At 39.5% G+C, this 22356-nt stretch overlaps 1 protein-coding gene and 1 pseudogene across 4 annotated transcripts in view; one reads left to right on the top strand and one right to left on the bottom strand.

The window, feature by feature from the left end:
* VPS26A (VPS26 retromer complex component A) overlaps positions 1–22356 on the top strand; it is a 50154-nt gene that overhangs the window by 24094 nt on the left and 3704 nt on the right. For 2 of the 4 annotated variants that reach the window (XM_009245533.4, XM_054521692.2), the window contains exons 3-8: positions 9252–9327; positions 10452–10608; positions 11490–11654; positions 15818–15924; positions 19216–19284; positions 21676–21818. In XM_009245533.4, the coding sequence (XP_009243808.1) occupies positions 9252–9327; positions 10452–10608; positions 11490–11654; positions 15818–15924; positions 19216–19284; positions 21676–21818 (717 nt within the window). 4 annotated transcript variants of the gene reach the window in all.
* Positions 14943–15314, bottom strand: LOC112135163 (small ribosomal subunit protein eS12-like; annotated as a pseudogene).

Raw genomic sequence — 22356 nt, 5'->3', positions numbered from 1 at the left:
CCTCCCACCTCAGCCTCCTGAGTAGCTGGGACCACAGGCACATGCCATCACACTCAGTTAATTAAAAACACCTTTTTTTTTTTTTGTAGAGATGAAGTCTCACCATGTTGCCCAGGCTGGTTTCAAATTCCTGGACTCAAGCAATCCTCCTGCCTTGGCCTCCCAAAGTGTTGGGATTACTGATGTGAGCCACCACTCCCAGCTGGGAACTTCTTAAACTTGATTTACTCAAGTACTTTTTGTCTTTACTTAGAATATTTACTGCTTTGGTTCATGTCAAGTGGCAAATCATCCTTAATCCATTTATGCCTAGTGTTCCATTATTGGAACGCTAAGCTTGTGGGAGTTATTTATATCCTACTGCTCAAGGTCATCACCAAGGTCTGATTTTTCACACACACAAATTTGCAACCTCCAGCATAAATGGGTTAAGTCTAGCTCAACTGGACAGTGCCCTAAATTTTTTATGCTTTAAGAATATATCTGACCTAGGTTCCCGCTTGTTTAAAAATATAGCTTACATCTCTGTACCTTCTGAGTAATTTTGAGAGTCTTTTTGACTATGTTTAATTAAGTATTGAGGCGTAGTTTTTTTGGAATTGTGAGCATTTTTACTAGTGATTTATCTGGGGATTTTTTTGAGAGGGGTTCATAAGTTACAATTCCTTAACCAGGACATTTTTTTAAAAGGCAAAAAACCCCTCAAAATATTAAAATTCATGTTTGTTTACAGTTTTGTTTTTAAGTTTTGATTTTGATTTGCAATCCAAATTTATAATGAAGTACAAAAAGTAAAACTCACTTTGAAGAGAGGACTTTTCTCCTTTAATTTATACAGTTTTGGCCGGGCGCAGTAGCTCATGCCTGTAATCCCAGCAGTTTGGGAGGCCAAGGCAGGCGGATCACTTGAGGTCAAGACCAGCCTGGCCAACATGGTGAGACCTCCATCTCTACTAAAAATACAAAAATTAGCCAGGTGTGGTGGTGGACACCGGTAGTCCCAGCTGCTGGAGAGATTGAAGCAGGGGAATTGCTTGAACCCGGGAGGCGGAGTTTGTAGTGAGCCGAGATTGCGCCACTGCATGCATTCCAGCCTGGGCAACAGAGTGGAATGCATGCACTGCATTTTGTTTTTGGAAAAAACAAAAACAAAAACAATTTATACAGTTTCCAGACAGCAGCTTTAAGAAGGTATGGTTTTTGCTCTTTTTTTAACCCTTTTTTGAGAGAGGGTCTTGCTCTGTCACCCAGGCTGTAGTGCAGTGGCACAATCTCGGCTCACTGCAACCTCCACCTTCTGGGCTCAAGTGATCCTCCCACCTCACCTTCCTGAGTAGCTTGGACCACAGGCATGTGCCACCATGCCCAGCTAATTTTTATATTTTTTTGTAGAGACAGGGTTTCGCCATTGTGCCCCGGCTAGTCTCGAACTACTGGACTTGAGATTAGCATGCCTCGGCCTCCCACAGTGCTGGGATTACAGGCATGAGCCACCGTGCCCAGCCCCTGTATTGTGTTTTCATATGAAAACTTTGTCAAACTGTTTAGGTATTGCTGAGAATATTTTTTCTATAAGTATGAAATAGCTACTATCACAACAGGCAGAGAATAAAAGAACCTCTTATTGTATCTATTTAAGGTAAAGAGATATTTAGTAATTAAGATAGTTGGTAATTATTTCAAAGTGAGATATTATTTTAGAAGTCAATTTTTACTGTTCTCTACTTTCATTTATAAGACATTTTTATTTCTTTTTTAGAAATGGAATCTGTGGTAAGTAAAATGGCTTGAGGTGGTACTACTATTGACAAGCCACTTACAGTGAACTCTGGATCTATTCCCTGTTGCAAAAGTCAACAGGGGTATGTTTAGTCCGAGATTATAGTAGTTTATAGTTTAGTTCTTTAAGCAAGGAATATTTTTGTGGCATGTTTCATCAATATGCATATGGACTATGACAGCAGTTGCAAACTAATCTTGGATTTCCACTGGCAGCAGTTGGAAACTAATTTTGGATAATCACAATATCCAGCAACTATAATATACAGATAATTTGGTGTCTGATTTAAAATGAGTGTATAAATGGTGTGTGGTACATTGATAGTATATGTTTGTCTTAAACAGTGTAGAATAATATAACTCCTTAAATAAATTCTGAAGATAGCATTATTCGAGGCATCTCTAGAATATTGTATACTGAGGCATGAGCTTTGAGACTCACTTGTTGGAGCAGAGAGTTGTTGTTGTTGTTGTTGTTGTTTTTGAGACAGAGTCTCACTCTGTTGCCTAGGCTGGAGTGCAGTGGCACGATCTCAGCTCACTGCAAGCTCTGCCTTCCAGGTTCACTCCATTCTTCTGCCTCAGCCTCCCGAGTAGCTGGGACTACAGGTGCCCGCCACCATGCCCAGCTAATTTTTTTGTATTTTTAGTAGAGATGGGGTTTCACTGTGTTAGCCAGGATGGTCTCCATCTCCTGACCTCTTGATCTGCCCGCCTCAGCCTCCCAAAGTGCTGGGATTACAAGCGTGAGCCACCGCGCCCAGCCGAGAGTATGTTTTGTATGTAGATCTGTTTTTTTTTACATTCAGTTTAAACATATATAGTCTCAAGTATCTGCACACAAATTATTCGTTAATAGCAAAGGGGATAATAATAACTTTAAATTAGAGAAACTTGGTAGATTAACCAAGTGACCAAAATTAACATCATCAGTATTGGGACAAACTGGCATCGTATGCTTCCTAGTATGTTGCATTGAAATAGATACAACTACACTTTTGTGGTCTTTTTTCCAAAAGTGTATAAGCTGAGTCTAACTGTGATGAAACATCTGACACACCAAATTGAGCTACAGTCTATAAACTGTTATGTATTTTTAAATAAGTCAGGGTCAAGAAAGACGATGATTGAGGAATGTTCTAGATTAAAAAGGATACTAAAGAGATATGTAATCCTGGACAGGAGAGGAAAAGACTATAAAGTACATTATTGGAACACATTTAAAATTTTTTTTTTAAGACAGTGTCTCCTGTCGCCCAGCATGGAGTGCAGTGGTGTGATAATGGCTCACTGCAGCCACAAACTACTGAGCTCAAGTGAACCTCACACCTCAACCTCCCAAAGTGCTAGGAGTACAGGCCTGAGCCACTGTGCCTGTCCCTATTGGAACAATTGATAGAACTTGAATATAGACCATGGAATGTTAACTTTCCTGTTTTTTGTTTGTTTGTTTGAGATGGAGTCTTCCTCTGTCACCCAGGCTGGAGTGCAGTGGCGTGATCTCAGCTCACTGCAGTCTCTGCCTCCCAGGTTGAAGTGATTCTCTAGCCTCAGCTTCCTGAGTAGCTGGAACAGGCGCGTGCCATCATGCCCTACCAATTTTTGTATTTTTAGTAGAGATGGGGTTTCACCATGTTGGCCAGGCTGGTCTCTAACTCCCAACCTCAAGTGATCCACCCGCCTTGGCCTCCCAGAGTGCTGGGATTACAGGCGTGAGCTACTGCACCTGACCCTCATTTATTTTATTTTATTTTTATTTGAGACTGAGTCTTACTCTGTCACCCAGGCTGGAGTGCAGTGGCACGATCTTGGCTCTCTGCAAACTGTGCCTCCCGGGTTCTAGTGATATTCCCACCTCAGCCTCCCAGTTTGCTGGGACTAGAGGCATGCACCATCATACCTGGGTAATTTTTGTATTTTTTTGTAGAAAACGGGGTTTCACCATGTTGGTCAGGCTGGTCTCAAACTACCTCAGCCTCCCAAAGTGCTGGGATTACAGGCGTGGGCCACCGCGCCCAGCCCAACTTTCCTGATTTTGATAATTGCACTGTGATTATGTAAGAGAATGTCTTCTTTTCTTTTCTTTCTTTTTTTTTGAGATGGAGTCTCGCTCTGTCCCTCAGGCTGGAGTGCAGTAGCACGATCTCGGCTCACTGCAAGCTCCGCCTCCTGGGTTTCACGCCATTCTCCTGCCTCAGCCTCCCGAGTAGCTGGGACTACAGGCACCCGCCACCACACCCGGCTAATTTTTTGTATTTTTAGTAGAGACGGGGTTTCACCATGTTACCCAGGATGGTCGAGATCTCCTGACCTTGTGATCTGCCCGCCCTGGCCTCCCAAAGTGCTGGGATTACAGGTGTGAGCCACTGTGCCTGGCAGAGAATGTCTGTTTTCTTAGGAAATACATATGAAATGTTTAGGGGTAATGGAGCATCATGTCTCCAACTTACTCTTTGTTGTGGAAAAAAGTATATATATGCATGCCCATATATATGTAGAGAGACGATGATAAAGCAGATGGGGCAGAATATAAAACTTGTGCTGAATCTGGGTAAAGGTTATGTGAGATTTCCTTGTGCTATTCTTGCAAGTTTTTTGCAAGTTTTTGAATTATAATAAGTTAGAAAAGTATAACTGAATTGGTATTAAGACTCTTGACATAGGTTGGGCACGGTGGCTCACACCTGTAATCCCAGCACTTTGGGAGGCCGAGGCGGGCAGATCAAGAGTTCAGGAGATTGAGACCATTCTGGCTAACATGGTGAAATCCTGTCTCTACTAAAAATACAAAAAATTATCCAGGTGTGGTGGCGGGCGCCTGTAGTCCCAGCTACTTGGGAGGCTGAGGCAGGAGAATGGTGTGAACCCGGGAGGCAGAGCTTGCAGTGAGCTGAGATCGCGTCACTGCACTCCAGCCTGGGCGACAGAGTGAGACTCCATCTCAAAAAAAAAAAAAAAAAAACCCACAAAAAGTTAGCCAGGTGTGGTGGCAGGTGCCTGTTAATCCCAGCTACTCAGGAGGCTGAGGCAGGAGAATCACTTGAACCACGGAGGCAGAGGTGTTGCAGTGAGCCGAGACCACACCAGTGCATTCCAGCCTGGGCTACAGGGCGAGACTCTGTCTCAAAAAAAAAAAAAAAAAAAAAAAATTCTTGACCCAGCTCACCAGCATAGTTAGTTTACTTTTCTGTGCTTCCTTGCAGAATAGTTTTTAAACCAAAATGCTTAATTATGCCTTCAAATTCTGGGATTCTTCAGATTGCAGAAGAGCCTACAATAAGGCTTAAAAGCAACTGTGTTTTAACATCAGTGGGAGATCAAGGAAAATTTCAGAGTTTGCAGTTCGGTGGGAAGACTGAAAAACTTTGCATTTCTACTTTAATAGTGTGGTTTCATATGGTTTTTGAAGAACTGTAAGTTTTAAAAATATCAGACAAAGCCATGTTCAAATAAAATCATTCTTAAAAACTGCTGCCATATAGATATTTTCAAAAATATAATTTTTTCCTATATGCTTTGTTGGTACAGATTAGAGAATAGTTCAAATACTGCTTGGCTTTTGAAATAGCTGGGATTATGCTTGTTTTATTATTTGTGGTTCAAATATAAAATTTTTAATGTTAAGCCTGTTTAAGTACTACTTTTCTTTCTTAAATATTTTTCTGACTTTAATAGTATTTTTTGCCTTTTTTTTTAAAGAGGCCTGGGCAACATAGTAAGATCCTGTATAAAAAAAATTAGCCAGGCATGGTGGCATGTGCCTGTAGTTTCAGCTATTTGGGAGGTTGAGGTGGGAGAATCACTTGAGCCTGGGAGATTGAGGTTGCAGTGAGTCATGATGGTGCCACTGCACTCCAGCCTGGGTGACACGGCAAGACCCTGTCTACAAAAAACAAAACAAAACAAAAACTTAAAAACCAGAGAAGAAAACAATTACCCATAATCAATAATCATTCATTCCAGAAGTAACTGCTGTTAAGAGTATTTTCTTTCTGTAGTTTCAAAAAATATAATCAGCATATACTTGTATACAATTTAACCATGCTTTGTTCACGTAACACATCATGCCCATCTACCCACATCATTAAAAATTCTTTATCATTATTGTTTTTAAACTTTTAATAATATTCCATCATATGGTGTATCACAATTTACTTTTTTCTGAGTTATTTTGAAGGCAAGTAACTAACTTATATTGGTTATAAGATAGGGAAGATACAGAAGATGAATATTTTAATCTATGCAGTTTACAAACAGAAGTAATTGGACCTCTTTTTCTTGGTCCTTGATTTCTATTATCTTTTGAGAAACATTATTTGTAAGAAAAGCTTTTAAAACTTACATTACCAGCATTTGTTATAGTAAAGAATAAACGGCTGGGCGCAGTGGCTCATGCCTGTAATCCCAGCACTTTGGGAGGCCGAGGCGGGTGGATCACGAGGTCAGGAGATCAAGACCATCCTGGCTAACATGGTGAAACCCCGTCTCTACTAAAAATACAAGCAAATTAGCCGGGCATGGTGGCAGGCGCCTGTAGTCCCAGCTACCTGGGAGGCTGAGGCAGGAGAATGGCGTGAACCTGGAAGGCAGAGCTTGCAGTGAGCCAAGATCGTGCCACTGCACTCCAGCCTGGGCGACAGAGCGAGGCTCCTTCTCAAAAAAAAAAAAAAAAAAAAAAAAGAAACCTGGAAGTATGCTTTCTTGTATGAAAAAGGATCCTACCTAATTCTTAAATATTAAGGTTTTTTTTTGGGTCGGGGGTGGGGCAGGGGGAGATAGAGTCTTGCTCTATTGCCTAGGCTGGAGTGCAGTGGTTCACTGCAACCTCCGCCTCCCGGATTCAAGTGATTCTCCTGCCTTAGCCTCCCAAGTAGGTGGGATTACAGGCATGTGCCACCATGCCCAGCTAATTTTCGTATTTTTAGTAGAGACGAGGTTTCACCATGTTGGCCAGGCTGGTCTGGAACTCCTCATCCCAAGTGATCCACTGTCCTCGGCCTCCCAAAGTGCTAAGATTACAGGCATGAGCCACTGTGCCCTGCCTTTTTTTTTGTTTGAGACAAGGTCTTGCCCTGTTGTGCAGGCTAGAGTGCAGTAGTGTAATCTTAGCTCATTGCACCTTCGACCTAGGGTCAAGGGCTCCTCCTGCCACAGCCTCCCTAGTAGCTGGGATTGCAGACACACACGCCCCAATGCCCAGCTAATTTTTTTTTTTTTTTTAGTAGAGACGGAGCTTGTCCAAGCTCGTCTTGAACTCCTTACCTTAATTAAGCAGTCTTCCTGCCTCTGCCTCCCAAAGTGCTGAAATTATAGGCATGAGCCACCACGCCTAGCTTGGAATTTTATTTCTAACATATATAGTTCACAGATATCTTTCTCAAATTAAAAAGTTATAAATTTGGCTGGGTATGGTCACTTGAGGCAGGAGGATTGCTTGAGGCCAAGTGTTCGAGACCAGCCTGGGCAATATATTGAGACCCCCACCTGATTCTCTGCTTTTTCTTTCCTTTTTCTGATTTCTCTGTTCTTTGAGGGTAAGATGATATTCTCAGACTACATACACCTTTCAATAGTAGCCAGCACAGGGCTAGGTACATTCAGTGAGCAAGTGAATAAATGAATATACAAAATACAATCAGAATCTTAGAGAAGCGGAACCCGGTAGGACTGTAAACACATGCAGAGAAACACTCATCATAGGGGCAGGCTGGCTTCAAGTCTAGACCCTGGTCATCTCACAATGAACTAATGGTACTTAAACGGAGCCCTGACTCCCACACCAAGCAATGTGAAGTTATATCCTTGACTGTCTCAGGTAATACTTAGAGAAGAAGAGTGTTATCAAGAAAGACAATTGAGAAACAACCTATATGACCATACAGGGGATTCAGCAGGTAAATGGTGGTGTAGCCAAACAATAGAATTCTTTGTAGATCTGGCTGGGCATGATGGCTCATGCCTGTAATCCCAGCACTTTGGGAGGCCGAGGTGGGTGGATCACCTGAGGTCAGGAGTTTGAGACCAGCCTGACCAACATAATGAAACCCCATCTCTACTAAAAATACAAAATTAGCTGGGCGTGGTGGCACATGCCTGTAATCCCAGCTACTTGGGAGGCTGAGGCAGGAGAATTGCTTGAACTTGGGAGATGGAGGTTGCAGTGAGCCAAGATCTTGCCACTGCACTCTAGCCTGGGCAACAAGAGCGAAACTCCATCTAAATCTAAAGATGAATTTGTGGCCAGTACAGTGGCTCATGCCTGTAAGCCCAGCACTTTGGGAGTCCAACATGGCAGAATTGCTTGAGGCCAGGAGTTTGAGACCAGCTTGGGCAATATAGTGAGACCTCATCTCTACAAAAAAAATGTTTTTAATTAGCCTGGCATAGTTATGCATCCCTATAGTCCCAGCTATTTGGAGGCTGAGGCAAGAGGATCACAACCCTAGGGGTTCAAAGCTGTAGTGAACAATAATCATGCACTGTACTCCAGCCTGGGTGACAGAGTGAGACTCTGTCTCTTAAAATATATATATGTGTGTGTGTGTGTGTGTGTGGGTGCGTGCACGTACGTGCATATATATATATTTTTTAAGATTTCCACTTGACAGATATATGAGTTTAGGAATTTTGAGATTATATACTTTACTCCAAAAGTATGTATGCCAGGTGCAGTAGCTCATGCCTGTACTTCTAGTACTTTGGGAGGCTGAGGAAGTAGGATCATTTGAGCCCAAGAGGTTGAGGCTGCAGTAAGCTATGATTGTGCCACTGCACTCCAGCCTAAGCAACAGAGTCCTTTCTGGGGAAAAAAAAAATAAAGTATGTAAGATAAATCATACTTGAATTTAAATCTTTAGGCATTCTGTTTTTATGGTGGGTAGCAGACTCAGGACAAAAGGCACTGCTTTTAAGGTTAGGAATTATAATAATATATTGGTTACAGAAAACTGAAAGTGATACCTCAATTACAATAAGTATGAAGCTATGATTTGACCGACAAATTTCTGAGCATTGTCCATAATATAGTCCTAGTTGTGTGGATGTTAGTCTTGCTTGATTTAAATGTCCTGGAATTGCATCTGTTTTTAGGTCAGTTCTTGAAATTAGTAATTACCTCACATTTTAAAATGCTTTTATTAGTCATAGAATTAACTGTTTGACCAGAAAACAAGTATGAATAGTTGAAGGCTGTTCCTTTCTTTGAGTCTTTTTATAGTTCTCCACCTATTAAGGATTCCTTAACAAAGCAGACTTTATGTTGATGTAAGTAAGAGGTTCACCCATGATTGTGTATAACTAAATTACACCTTCTCTGGTGCTATAACATCATCCTGATTTAGGTATGTGGTGGTGTCTCAAACTTCATAAATGAATACCTGAAATATTTATATATTGCATTCATCTGAAAGGAAGCTACTAGTAGGCCCACTCAAAGGATTGTTAACATCTCTTATAATTTCATGTTTTGGCAGGTAAACCTAGCCTTTAAGCAACCTGGAAAGAGGCTAGAACACCAAGGAATTAGAATTGAATTTGTAGGTCAAATTGGTGAGTTTTAAAATAGTATTATTTCTTTTTCTTTGATAACTGAATTTGAAGAGGGTTGGATTTTGCACCAAAATAATTGAATTAGAGCTTAGCTTTGTAGAAGGAAGGAATTGATTTTGCATAATAAAAGAGAGGACTTACTTTATAACTATATTAAATTGTGTTTCTTTGACTTGTATGAAATGATATTTGATATATCATTTCATGATATATATGAAACTACCAGCCTTGAAAAATAATTCAAGTAAATTAATTGACCTACTGAAATTTTCATCTGCCTACATTTTTCACCATCCTTCTTATAATTAGCAGCCTCACCTTCATTCTTCATTTTCTAATTACCCATGCCATTTGTCTTCCTGATCTAGTGTGTGCCTGTAGCCAGACTCACTTGTGTCAACACACAATTCCATGTGAGAAGGAAAGGTGTAGTTTCTTCTTGACTTAGATCAACTTATGTACATTTCCATACATGATTCCAGATACATGCTTGATTTAGTAGGGAGTTAAACTATATAAATCTTTCTATACTGCAGATTCAGAAGAGAAAAGAAAATATGTCTTTATAATACTGTCTACATAACTAGGCTTAAAATCTAGCTTTCTAAGTTTCAGTGTACATTTTTAAAGTATCAGAATTGGAATGGGTAGATATTTGTTTATATATCTGTTCTGACTGAGAGTGTACTTACATGTCTATTCTGACTGAGAGGCAAGTTGTAGTAATTGATAGTTGGTTTTAGTCTTTTTGTGTTTTGTAATTTTATGAAGGTAATATATTTGCCTAACTAAAGCAAAACAGAATTTTTGCCTTGTCTAGGGGAAGTTCAAATAATTGCTGGTAATGTGTCAAATGGCTTCATATTGGGAGAGCCCCAACTACATCAAAGGAATGAACTCATTTTTAATAGAAATTTTCATTGTGCTATGCCACTTGAAATCTTTTATGCCTACATGAAGTATAATTATAAAAAGGATAATGGAACTCAGAGCATAGGTCTAGTTTATTAGAGACAAACTCAATAATTCTTTTGGTAAAAATTGTTTGTGTTTGAAGTAGATGTTTGGGTTTTATTGAAATGGCTATTAAATAATTGGTCTTTTTGCCTTTTAAAATTTCTTAGAACTTTTCAATGACAAGAGTAATACTCATGAATTTGTAAACCTAGTGAAAGAACTAGCCTTACCTGGAGAACTGACTCAGAGCAGAAGTTATGATTTTGAATTTATGCAAGTTGAAAAGCCATATGAATCTTACATCGGTGCCAATGTCCGCTTGAGGTATGAATGTGTATTATAAACTGCAAACAGAATCAAAACTAGAAAGTAATGACTACTGTTGATATATTATTTGAACCTCTAATTATAATTCTATATTGGAAGATTTAAGATTTTTAAAAATTCTGTCACATACTTTGGCTAATGCTGATTTGAGGTAATAGAGCGTTCTAACATTATAGAGTTAGACAACATTGTTATGAGACATTGTAGTTATACACTTCCCTGGTATGAATTGTCCCTTACGTACTTCATTTGTCATGTAAACTGAATTACCTTCTAAATTCACTAATTTCCCAGAAAATCTCATTTAGTATATGGTTCAGAAGTAATCTGGAGTACCAGAGAGGCTCTGATACATCTAAAATGATACAAATAGTGGATGGCAGAACAGGAGTACGAACCTAGTTTTCTAAACTCTCAATTCAGTGTCCTCTCCCTTCACTAAGTCTGTATGCAGGAAGCCAGGGATGCCTCAGAGTCCAGGGCATTTGAGGATATTAATCTGAATGCATCAGGTCCGAGATCTTGCTTTCTCTGTTTAACTTGGCATTATCTATCTGGAACTGGGTTTGACGACCCAAATTTCAAATAGCAGTTCCTTAAAGAAGGGATCTGGAGAGGTTTCTTCAAGTAGGCTTGATGACAGCCCTCCAAACTCATCTGTAAAGTATTTACACTATTCTTAAAATTGAACTTTGTATTTTTTTTCATGTTGGGGGCATTAAAGAAAATTGGAACTCCTTCGCGAAGTAATGAAGTAAGTTGATCCCAAAGGAGTTCCAGCAAGAAGGAGAAGCCTGAGTTGCAGTTAATGTTTGCTGATTTAAAACATGAAAATTTATTACAGGTGATTTAACTCATCCTCTCTTTTAACTTTGTAGGTATTTTCTTAAAGTGACAATAGTGAGAAGACTGACAGATTTGGTAAAAGAATATGATCTTATTGTTCACCAGCTTGCCACCTATCCTGATGTTAACAACTCTATTAAGATGGAAGTGGGCATTGAAGATTGTCTACATATAGAATTTGAATATAATAAATCAAAGTAAGTATCTTTCACAGATAAGTTGTTCAGGGAAAATTCAAAAATTAACTTTTCAGGTGTTTGTCAGTTGGTCAAAGTAAGGATAGAATTGACATTAATCTGATGTTAACAAATCAACAGGATCTCTGAGCTAAAAGAAATTGTAGGAGTTTGGTCTGGCTTCCACCCAGTAAAGGTGTCTTTTATGTTCTATTCCTGATAAATCTCTGCTTGGCCACTTTGTGTAGAGGATGTCACCATCTCAGAAGGCAGCCAATCCTTCTGAGGATACAGTTTATCTTACTGGCTTGACATTACCTCATCCTAGCCATCTCTTTTCACATATTTTCACCTTTACCACTTAATCACTGTTAATGTCTCCTTGTATATCATTCCATGGGGGGAGGGGGAAGGTATATATGTTTATATATGTTGTATTTTTACAAAACTGGCTCATATTTTGTGTTTAATGCCTTTTTAAATTTATTATGGGAAATTTCAAGCATATACTAAAATATTTGAACAGTATACTGAATAATATCATGTACCCATTGCCCAGCTCCAACAGTTGTCAACACACGATACAGTTTATCTGTATTCAGCTCTCATACTCCCCATAGGTTATATTGAAGCAAATTCCAGACATTTAATTTAACCCATAAAATTATGTATCATTTTATCAATTAAATTATATATCTGGAATTTGCTTCAATATAATCTATGGGAAGTTGTATCTATCATTTTATACATGGACTAAGATGTTTTCAGAAACATTACTTACATGAACAAAAGATTGCCATTTAAATGCCTACTGGTATTATAACAGTTAAATAAATTACGGTCCAACCATACTGTGGAATGCTAAAGAAGGGTTAAAAAGATTGAGGCCGGGTGCGGTGGCTCACACCTGTAATCCCAGCACTTTGGGAGGCCAAGGTGGGCAGAGTTCGAACACCTGAGGTCAGGAGTTTGAGACCAGCATGGTCAACATGGAGAAACTCCGTCTCTACTGAAAATACAAAAATTAGATGGGCGTGGCGGTGCACGCCTGTAATCCCAGCCACTTGGGAGGCTGAGGGAGGAGAATTGCTTGAACTGGGAGGCAAAGGTTGCAGTGTGCTGAGATCGCGCCACTGCAGTCCAGCCTGGGTGACAGAGTGACACTCTATCTCAAAAAACAAAAAAAAAAGATTGAGACATATGTATTTAGTTCTCCAGAAGCGTGTCCATGATATATTAAGTGAAAAAGCCATAAAAACAGCACGCATAGTACTGTTTCATTTCTGTAAAATACTCATGTATTTGGATATGAATAGAAAAGAGTCTGCAATGATATTCTGTTGTTAACAGTGGTTATCTGTAAAGGATGAAATTATGTATTGACTTTACATCTCTCTTATTTAAATGTTATATGACAAGCTTGTTTTCTGTGTCTATTCAGAAAAAAGCTTAAAAAAGTTATATATCATTCTAAATATAACTACAATACTCTTATATCTAAAAATATTAGTAATTCCTTAATATCTTCATACACCCAGACAGTATTCACATTTCCCTAAGTGGCTCACAGATATCTTTGTTTTTTCACATGCTTTGTTCAAATCAGTATTTAAACAAGGGCCATACATTGCATTTGGTTGTTTGAGCCTTAAATTTTTTAATTTATAGGTTTCCCTTCTGTTTTTTTAATTAAAGTTTGTTTGTTGAAGAAATGGATGTGCCCTGTATTATCCTCTTCATACCTCAGTCTTTTGTTACATTATTTTTATTGGTTGTCACTCCCAGGTTTATATCACTGAATATGTAATATATATGGCCTTCATAATCTTAAAATTATATTGTTGATGAAATTATCAAATAGTTTAGGACCTGAAACCACTGAAGCTTCCCTTCAGAGTGACATAATTTTACACACACACACACACACACACACACACAGTTTTTTGTTTGAGTCTCACTCTGTCGCCCAGGCTGGAGTGCAATGGCGTGATCTCGGCTCACTGCAACCTCCGCCTCCTGGGTTCAAGGGATTCTCCTGCCTCAGCCTCCTGAGTAGCTGGGATTATAGGTGCCCGCCACTATGCCTGGCTAAGTTTTGTATTTTTAGTGGAGATGGGGTTTCACCATGTTGGTCAGGCTGGTCTCAAACTCCTGACCTCATGGTCCACCCACCTCGGCCTCCCAAAGTGCTGGGATTATAGGCGTGAGCCACCGCGCCTGACATATTTTTTTTTTTTTTGGAGTCAGAATCTCTGTCGTCCAGTCTGGAGTGCAGTGGCACGATCTCGGCTCACTGCAACCTCTACCTCCTGAGTTCAAGCAACTCTCCTGCCTCAGCCTCCTGAGTAGCTGGGATGACAGGCATGTGCCACCATGCCCGGCTGATTTTTGTAGTTTTAGTAGAGATGGGGTTTCACCATGTTGGCCAGGCTGGTCTTGAACTCCTGACCTCAGATGATCTGCCTGCCTTGGTCTCCCAAAGTGCTGGGATTATAGGCGTGCCCGGCCTGACATAATTTATATTAATCAACTCTTGAGATACAATTTTGAGAGCCAAACCTGAGAGGATGCTAAAAAGTCCTCTGGATATTATAGGGATTCCTAAGTTTATTACCACATCATTACAAGGTACATGGGAGCGACCTTTGGTTATTAGCTATCACAACAGCAGACTCAACCTATGTAGGTAGGTTTCTTTTACTTTGTCTTTGTGGGCAGATGATTTATGTTAGCTGCACTCTTGTAGAACTTGAGTAATAATGACACTAAACTCTTGTGTCTTTTAATGTTGAAAATATCTTCATACACCAAATATTTCAAGTATTTTTTGTGTGTGTTTGTTTTGAGAAAGAGTCTGGCTCTGTCACCCAGGCTGGAGTGCAGTGGCACAATCATGAGTCACTGCAGCCTCAATCTCCCAGGCTCAAATTATCATCTCACCTCAACCTCCTGAGTAGCTAGGATCACAGGCATGTGCCACTAATTTTGCACCACCCGGCTAATTTTTAGAAGAGATTACATCTCCCTATGTTGCCTAGGCTGGTCTCAAACTCCTGGGTTCAAGCAATCCTGTCGGCTTGGGCCTCCCAAAGTGCTGGGATTATAGGTGTGAGCCACTGAGCCCAGCCAGAACAGTTAACCAGAGTAATTATTCCCTCTGAGGTAGTCAAGTAAAAGTTTGATTCTTTATTTTTGCATAGTGAAATGATGAATACTTTTTTGAAAAAAAGAACACTAAACAATATGAATAATCAAAATGGTTGTTGTTGGTTTTTGTTTTTGTTTTTGGTGAGCCAAAGTTTTATTTATTCATTTGAAGTATTCTTTGATGACATCCTGGCCTGAGACTCCTTGCCATAGTTCTTAACTACTGCACAACTGCAACCGACCACTTTACGGGTTTTCCCCCATCTGTCAGTTTTATAGAGGCTTACCCATTCCCCAGTTTCTTGTTGTCATCAACCGGGGTTCAGCACAAAGGGCCTCCACCAACTTAACATACATGAGCTCAACACAATTAGATGCAAGCACACAAAGATGAGCTTGGTGCCTGTCTAAGGCTTTGGCAGCTTTGTGAATTCCACATGCTAGGCCATCATGGATGAGGGTGGTCGTCAGCACCTCTTGTAAAGCAGTAGTAACGTCCATTATACCTCCAGCAGCAATGCCTTCCTCAGCCATGGTGGTGAGTGAAAATGAATCTTGAATATACCCAGGCCGCCACCTCCGTGCAACTCAGCAGCGGCCAGGAAAGAGCTCAAAATAGTAACTTTTTTTTTTTTTTTGAGATGGAGTCTCACTCTGTCACCCAAGCTGGAGTGCAGTGGTGCGATTTGCCTCTCTGCAGCCTTCACCTCCTGGGTTCAGGCAGTCCTCCCGCCTCAGCCTCCCAAGTAGCAGGGATCACAAGCATCTGCTACCACACCCAGCTAATTTTTGTATTTTTAGTAGAGACACAGTTTCGCCATGTTGGCCAGGATGGTCTTGAACTCCTGACCTCAAGTGATCCGCCTGCCCCGGCCTTCCAAAGTGCTAGGATTACAGGCAAGAGCCACTGTGCCCAGCCTCAAAATGGTATTCTTAAGTAATTATACTAAAGATGTCTATCAAAGTCTTTTAGGACATAGTTCACTCTTTTTGCTTGTTTTTAAACATGTTTAGTGAGATATGTTCTTCCCCAATAGGTATCATTTAAAGGATGTGATTGTTGGAAAAATTTACTTCTTATTAGTAAGAATAAAAATACAACATATGGAGTTACAGCTGATCAAAAAAGAGATCACAGGAATTGGTAAGTTGAAAAGAGTATGTAAATTAAAATTCTTTGTTTTAGTTGACATTTTTAAAATCTTAAAATATTGTTTAAACATAATTAATTTGATATCCACATTGAGTACTAATTTTGCTAGTTAATATTGCTGGCAGTAAGTTATTTAATTTTTTTTAAATTAATTTTTGATTGTCCGGAATTTATTTTTTATAAAAAATTAATTTTTGAATAGGTAATAAATTCACATGGTTCAAAAATAAAATGTAAAAGAGTATACAGTAAAAAGTATCTTATTTCTGTACTCTAGCTACTCATAGGTAATATGTTTATTATAAATTTAAAAATCCTCAGTGGAGCAGGTCAAAACTCCTGTGCTGATCAGTAGTGGGATTGTGCCTGTGAATAGCCACTGCACTTCAGCTTGGACAACAGAGTGAGACCATTCCAAAAAAAGAAAAACAAAAACCAAAACTTTGCAATTAGTTATTATGTATACAAGCAAGTACCTATGTATAAGACACACCCCTTTTTACTTAAATGGTGGTGTATAATGCATACTTCGCTTTGCCACTTAGTAGTGCATCTTAGAGAACTTTCCATAACAATGTGTAGAATACTTTATCTTTTTAATAGTTTTCCATTTTATTGATGTACTAAAATTGAACCAGTCTGCTGTTTGTGGACATACTGGTTGTTTCCGGTCTTTTGCTATTATAAATAATGTCATTTTGCACGTGTGCAAGATAAAATCTTAGAAGTGGAATTCATGGGTTAAACAGCATATTTGTTTATAATTCTTCCGCCCTTTTTGTGGCGAACAGGGTCTCACTGTGTTGCCCAGGCTGGTCTCGAACTCCTGGACTCAAGCTATCCTCCCACCTCTGCCTCCCAAAGTGTTATGATTACAGGCATAAGCCATTGCACCTGGCCATTTATAATTTTGATGCATGTTATCAGTAAGTCCTCTTTAGGGATTATACCAGTTTGCATTGCTATCAGCAGTGAATGTAGGAGAGTGCCTCTTTTCCCCTATATTCTCATGAGCACAATGCTGTAAAAACTTTTAGCCCATTTGATGGGTAAGGGGGAGATACTACTACATTGTAGTTTTGGGATTTTTCTTATGGATTATTTTTCCCCCACTGCTTTATTGAGGTATAATTGGCAAATAAAAATTGTATATATTCAAGATGTATGATGGAATGTTTACATTATGAAATGATTACCACAGTCAAGCTAATTAATATATTCCATTATAGTTTTAATTTTCAGTTTTTTATTGAGGATGAACATCTCTTCATATGAATAAAAACAATTTTTATTTTCTGTAAGCCATTCATATTCTTTGCCCCATTATCTATTGGACTATTCTTTTTCTTACTTATTTGTAGAAACTATATATTAGAGAAATCAATCCCCCTCCACCTTTTTTTTTTGAGACAGGGTCTCAGACTGTCGCCCAGGCTGGAGTGCAAAATAGCTCACTGCAGCCTTGAACTCCTGGACTTGAGCAAGCCTCCAACCTCAGCGTTGTGGGTAGCTGGGACCACAGGCGCATGCCACCACACCCAGCTAATTTTTTATTTTTTGTAGAGACAGGGTGTCACTATGTTGCCCAGGCTGGTTTCGAACTCCTGGACTCAGCGATCCTCCTGCCTCAGCATCCCAAAATGCTGGGTTTACAGGTGTGAGCCACTGTGCCCTGAATTCCTTTTTCTAATATTAAGGGTAGCAAAAATTTCCCTTGTTTGTCTTGTTTGTGGTGGTTTATGCCATGTAGAAGTTGTTGATGTTTATGTAGTCAGATTTATCAGTTTTTCATTTTATGGCCTCTGGGTGTTATGCCATGGTTAGAAAGGTCTTTTTCACACTGAAGTTCTAAAAATAATTTTCTGTGCTTGATTCTGCTGAAGTAATATATTGTGGTTTAGGGATTTTGTTTCATTTTTAAAATTTTAATTCATTTGAAATGTGTTGTGATGTAAGAGGTGAGGTATGTATCACCTTTATGTTTTTCCAGATGGCTGATCAGTTGTCCTGATATCATTTATTGGTTCATCCCTGCTTTTTGGTTTTAATATATAAATATATAAACTTACTTTCTCCTCTAACATTGTTGGGTGGTTTTTTTTTTTTTTTTTTTTGGAGACGGAGTCTCCCTCTGTTTCCAGGCTGGAGTGCAGTGGCGTGATCTCGGCTCACTGCAACCTCTGCCTCCAGGGTTCAAGCAATTCTCCTGCCTCAGCCTCCTGAGTAGCTGGGATTACAGGCTCACGCCAACATGCCTGGCTAATTTTTGTATTTTTAGTAGAGACAGGGTTTCACCATGTTGCCTAGGCTGGTCTCAAACTCCTGAGCTCAGGCAGTCTGCCTGCCTTGGCCTCTCAAAGTGCTGGGATTACAGGCGTGAGCCACCGCGCCTGGCCTCACTGTCGGGTTTTTTGCTGAAAGTAATTCTAGGCAACACTTTATAAGAATTTATAAATAAAAAACAAAGTTTACCAACTGGATTAAAAACAATGTTGCTTATGTGCAAAAAAAAAAAAAAAAAAGAATTTACAGTCAGTATTCATAATTTAAAACATCTGATTTCTTTTATTATTATTATTTTATTTTTAAATAAAATTCTCACCCAAGGCATGATCTCAAGAGGTCCTGAGAACATGTACCCCCACATGTGATTTCTTAATCTCCATGTTTCTACTTGCTAGTAAATTTAAGTGATTTTAAAATCACTTCAAATTCTCCTTTGTTGTTTCAAACAACTTCAGATTCTCCTTTGTTGTTTAAAATTTGGCCAGGTGCGGTCACTCACCTGTAATCCCACTACTTTGGGAGGCTGAGGCGGGCAGATCACTTGAACCCAAGGAATTCGAGACCAGTCGGGGCATCATGGTGAAACCCCATCTCTGTCCCAAAAAATACAAAAATTAGCCAGGCATGATAGTGCACGCCTGTAGTCCCAGCTACTCAGGAGGCTTAGGTGGGAGGATTGCTTGAGTTCAGGAGTTTGAGACAAGCCTGGGCAATATATTGAGAACCCATCTCTACAAAAATTGAAAAAAAAAAAAACAGGCATGGTGGTGCACACGTGTAATCTCAGCTACTTGGGAGGCTGAGGCAGAAGGATTGCTTAAGCCCAGGAGGTTGAGGCTGCGGCGAGCCATGATTGCACCACTGCACTCTAGCTTGGGTGACAGAGCGAGACACCGTCTCTAAAAAAAAATAATGTAGTGGAAAAATAAGAAGGCATAAGGCTAGTAATTACATTCTGGAATATTTAAATTAATGTTATTTACATTATTGCACTAGGACCCAGTACCACAACAGAAACAGAAACAATCGCCAAATATGAAATAATGGATGGTGCACCAGTAAAAGGTAACACACTTCTCAGTTACTTCTTTTGTATAGTACAAACAGAAGTGTTCATGGCAGTTCTATTTGTATTTATTTAGTGTGAAAGTATCTTTGAATTCTTAAACCATTCTTACAATGATAGCTTTTAAGGTCATCTTTGTACAGCTGCAAAGAAGACTGTAATTATATTTCCTAGTCTGAAATAAGGTTTAATTTTTCAGTTTCAATTTAGGATTTACTAGAGACAGTTATATGTATCTATCTATTCTCTAGTTTTGAATTTGTAATATTTTCATTGTCTTCTATTATACAATAGTTCATCTTTGTAAATCTTTTTTCTCCTGCTGACCACAAAATGGAGTATGGCTGAGCATTAATTCCTGTAGGTTTTTGGAGTCATTATGGCCCTCAAGAAAATAAGTAGTTCCATTACTAGATAATCTTCAGTATCTGAGACAGTGAAGCCAGTATTTATCAATTTTAAAATTCATGTCTGGGATTTCTTCACTATTTGTACTTACATCACAGAGCCAGTACCATTTATTAAGTGCCAAGTGTAGATGAGGCAATGTAGTCTTAGGTGCTCTAAAACTCTTTGAGCTAGGTGGCTGTGTTCCTTTTGATGCATGTATGTGTACTCTTGTGTTATGCAACATTACTTTGTAAAATTCCAGCAGCCACCAGTTTTTATGTAAAATTATGAGTTTTATATCTTTCAGCAAATTGGTGTGCATGAGAAAATTATTATGTAAAAAATATTCAGGCCAGGTGTGGTGGCTCATGCCTGTAATCCCAACACTTTGGGAGGCTGAGGTGGGCAGATCGCTTGAGGTCAGGAGTTCAAGACCAGCCTGGCCAACGTGGTGAAACCCTGTCTCTACTGAAAATATAAAAATTAGCTGGGTATGGTGGTGCATGCCTGTCATCCCAGCTACTTGGGAAGCTGAGGCAGGAGAATCACTTGAACCCGGGAGGCGCAGGTTGTAGTGAGCTGAGATCATGCCACTGCACTCCAGCCTGGGAGACAGAGTGAAACTCCATCTCAAAAAAAAAAAAAAACAAAAAAAATTCAAGGGCCGGGCGTGGTGGCTCATGCCTGTAATCCCACCATTTTGGGAGGCCAAAGTGGGTGGATTGCTTGAGCCCAGGAGTTTGAGACCAGTCTGGGCAACATGGCAAAACCCCCATTTCTATAAAAAATACAAAAATTAGCCAGGCATGGTGGCATGCACCTATGGTCCCAGCTACTTGGGAGGTGGGAAGCTCACTTGAGCCCAGGAGGCAAGGTTGCAGTGAGCCAAGATGGCAGTACTGCACACCAGCCTCAATGACGGAGCAAGATCCTGCCTCAAAAAAAAAGAAAAGAAAAAGAAAAAAAAAGTTGGGCGTGGTGGCTCATGCCTGTAATCCCAGCACTTTGTGAGGCCAGGTGGGTGGATCACCTGAGGTCAGGAGTTCGAGACTGGTCAGCCTGGCCAACATGGTGAAACCCAGTTCTACTAAAAATACAAAAAAAATTAGCCGGGCATGGTGGCAGTTGCCTGTAATCCCAGCTACTCAGGAGGCTGAGGCAGGAGAATTGGATGAACCCAGGAGGTGGAGGTTGCACTGAGCTGAGATCGCGCCATTGCACTCCAGCCTGGGCGACAGAGCAAGACTCCATCTCAAAAAAAAAAAAAAAAAAAAAAAGACTATGCAAAGAATTAGCCTTAGGAAAATAGAAGCAATGAGACTCTGAATAACAGTCTTTTTGGTAATAAAAGAATGTCATCATTCTGTCCATTTTTAGCTTTGATTGTATGAGTAACAAGTATTCAATAATTTATACACATGATTAGAAATTATGGTAAACTTCATGAAAGAAGATAACAAAACAACTTATAGAGCACTTATCTGTTGGCACTGTTTGAGTTTTTTAGGTATATTAACCCATATGGTCCTTACACATTCCTTGTGAATACTATTATTATTCCCCATTTCACAGATGAAGAACTTAAACAATGAGTAAGTGATTTTTCCAAGGTCACACAACCAATAAGTGGTAGAGATTTGAAGCCAGGTATTCTGACTCTAGAACAGTAGTTCTCATCTAGGGGCAACTTCACCTCACAATGAACGTTTGGTGTTGCCTGGAGATATTTTTGGCTGTTACATTTGGAGAGTACTACTGGTATCTAGTGGGTAGAGGCCAGGGTTGCTGCTAAACATCCTGCAAAGGATAGGACCCTCCCCACAACAAAGAATTATTCAGCCCAAAATATCAGTACTACTGAGGATGAACCCTGGTCTTTGTTATTTTACATCTCATGAGGATGTGAAGCATTAATGTCAACTCTATAGTGCTTAGTCCTACCTGTTATGTGACTATATTTAATCATCTTTAGAATTAAGTGGAAATTCCTTTTCTTTCAGGTGAATCAATTCCAATAAGACTATTTTTAGCAGGATATGACCCAACTCCAACAATGAGAGATGTGAACAAAAAATTTTCAGTAAGGTACTTTTTGAATTTAGTGCTTGTTGATGAGGAAGACCGGAGGTACTTCAAACAGCAGGTATGGTGCCACTTAGGCTGTTATTATGTTTTGCGGCAGATCTAAAAATACCTTGAAAGCACTCTTCTAAGCTTCATTGTACTGAGCGAGTGGGAGTTTCTAAATAAATAAAAACACTGTGGGTATGATAGATAAAGAAGTAGAGGAGAATAGAATCCTATGATAGAACCCTCCCCAATCATTCTGCAGTACTCCAGAATGAACTATAATTTTTCAGGGCTTTTAGTTTTCTCTTACAAGTTCTTTGGTTTTTGTTTTTCAATAAAAACAATACCTGCTGCTTATTTAGAAAAAAATAAGGTAATAACAAAGAATGAAGTAAAGGTCAGCAGAATTTCCACCACCATTGCAACTAATGTGTGTATGTGTGTTTACATCATATTATGGATATTGCTTTTTTTTTTCCTTACTGTTTTTAATTTTTTGTAGAGACAGAGTCTCACTATGTTGCCCAGGCTAGTCTTGAACTCTTGGGCTTAAACAATCCTCCTCCCTTGGCCTCCCAAAGGGCTGGGATTATAGGCATGAGCCACCATGC

The sequence above is a fragment of the Pongo abelii genome, chromosome 8 (genome assembly GCF_028885655.2).
Source record: "Pongo abelii isolate AG06213 chromosome 8, NHGRI_mPonAbe1-v2.0_pri, whole genome shotgun sequence".
Lineage (NCBI taxonomy): Eukaryota > Metazoa > Chordata > Mammalia > Primates > Hominidae > Pongo > Pongo abelii.
This window is presented reverse-complemented; position numbering and strand designations above follow the sequence as displayed.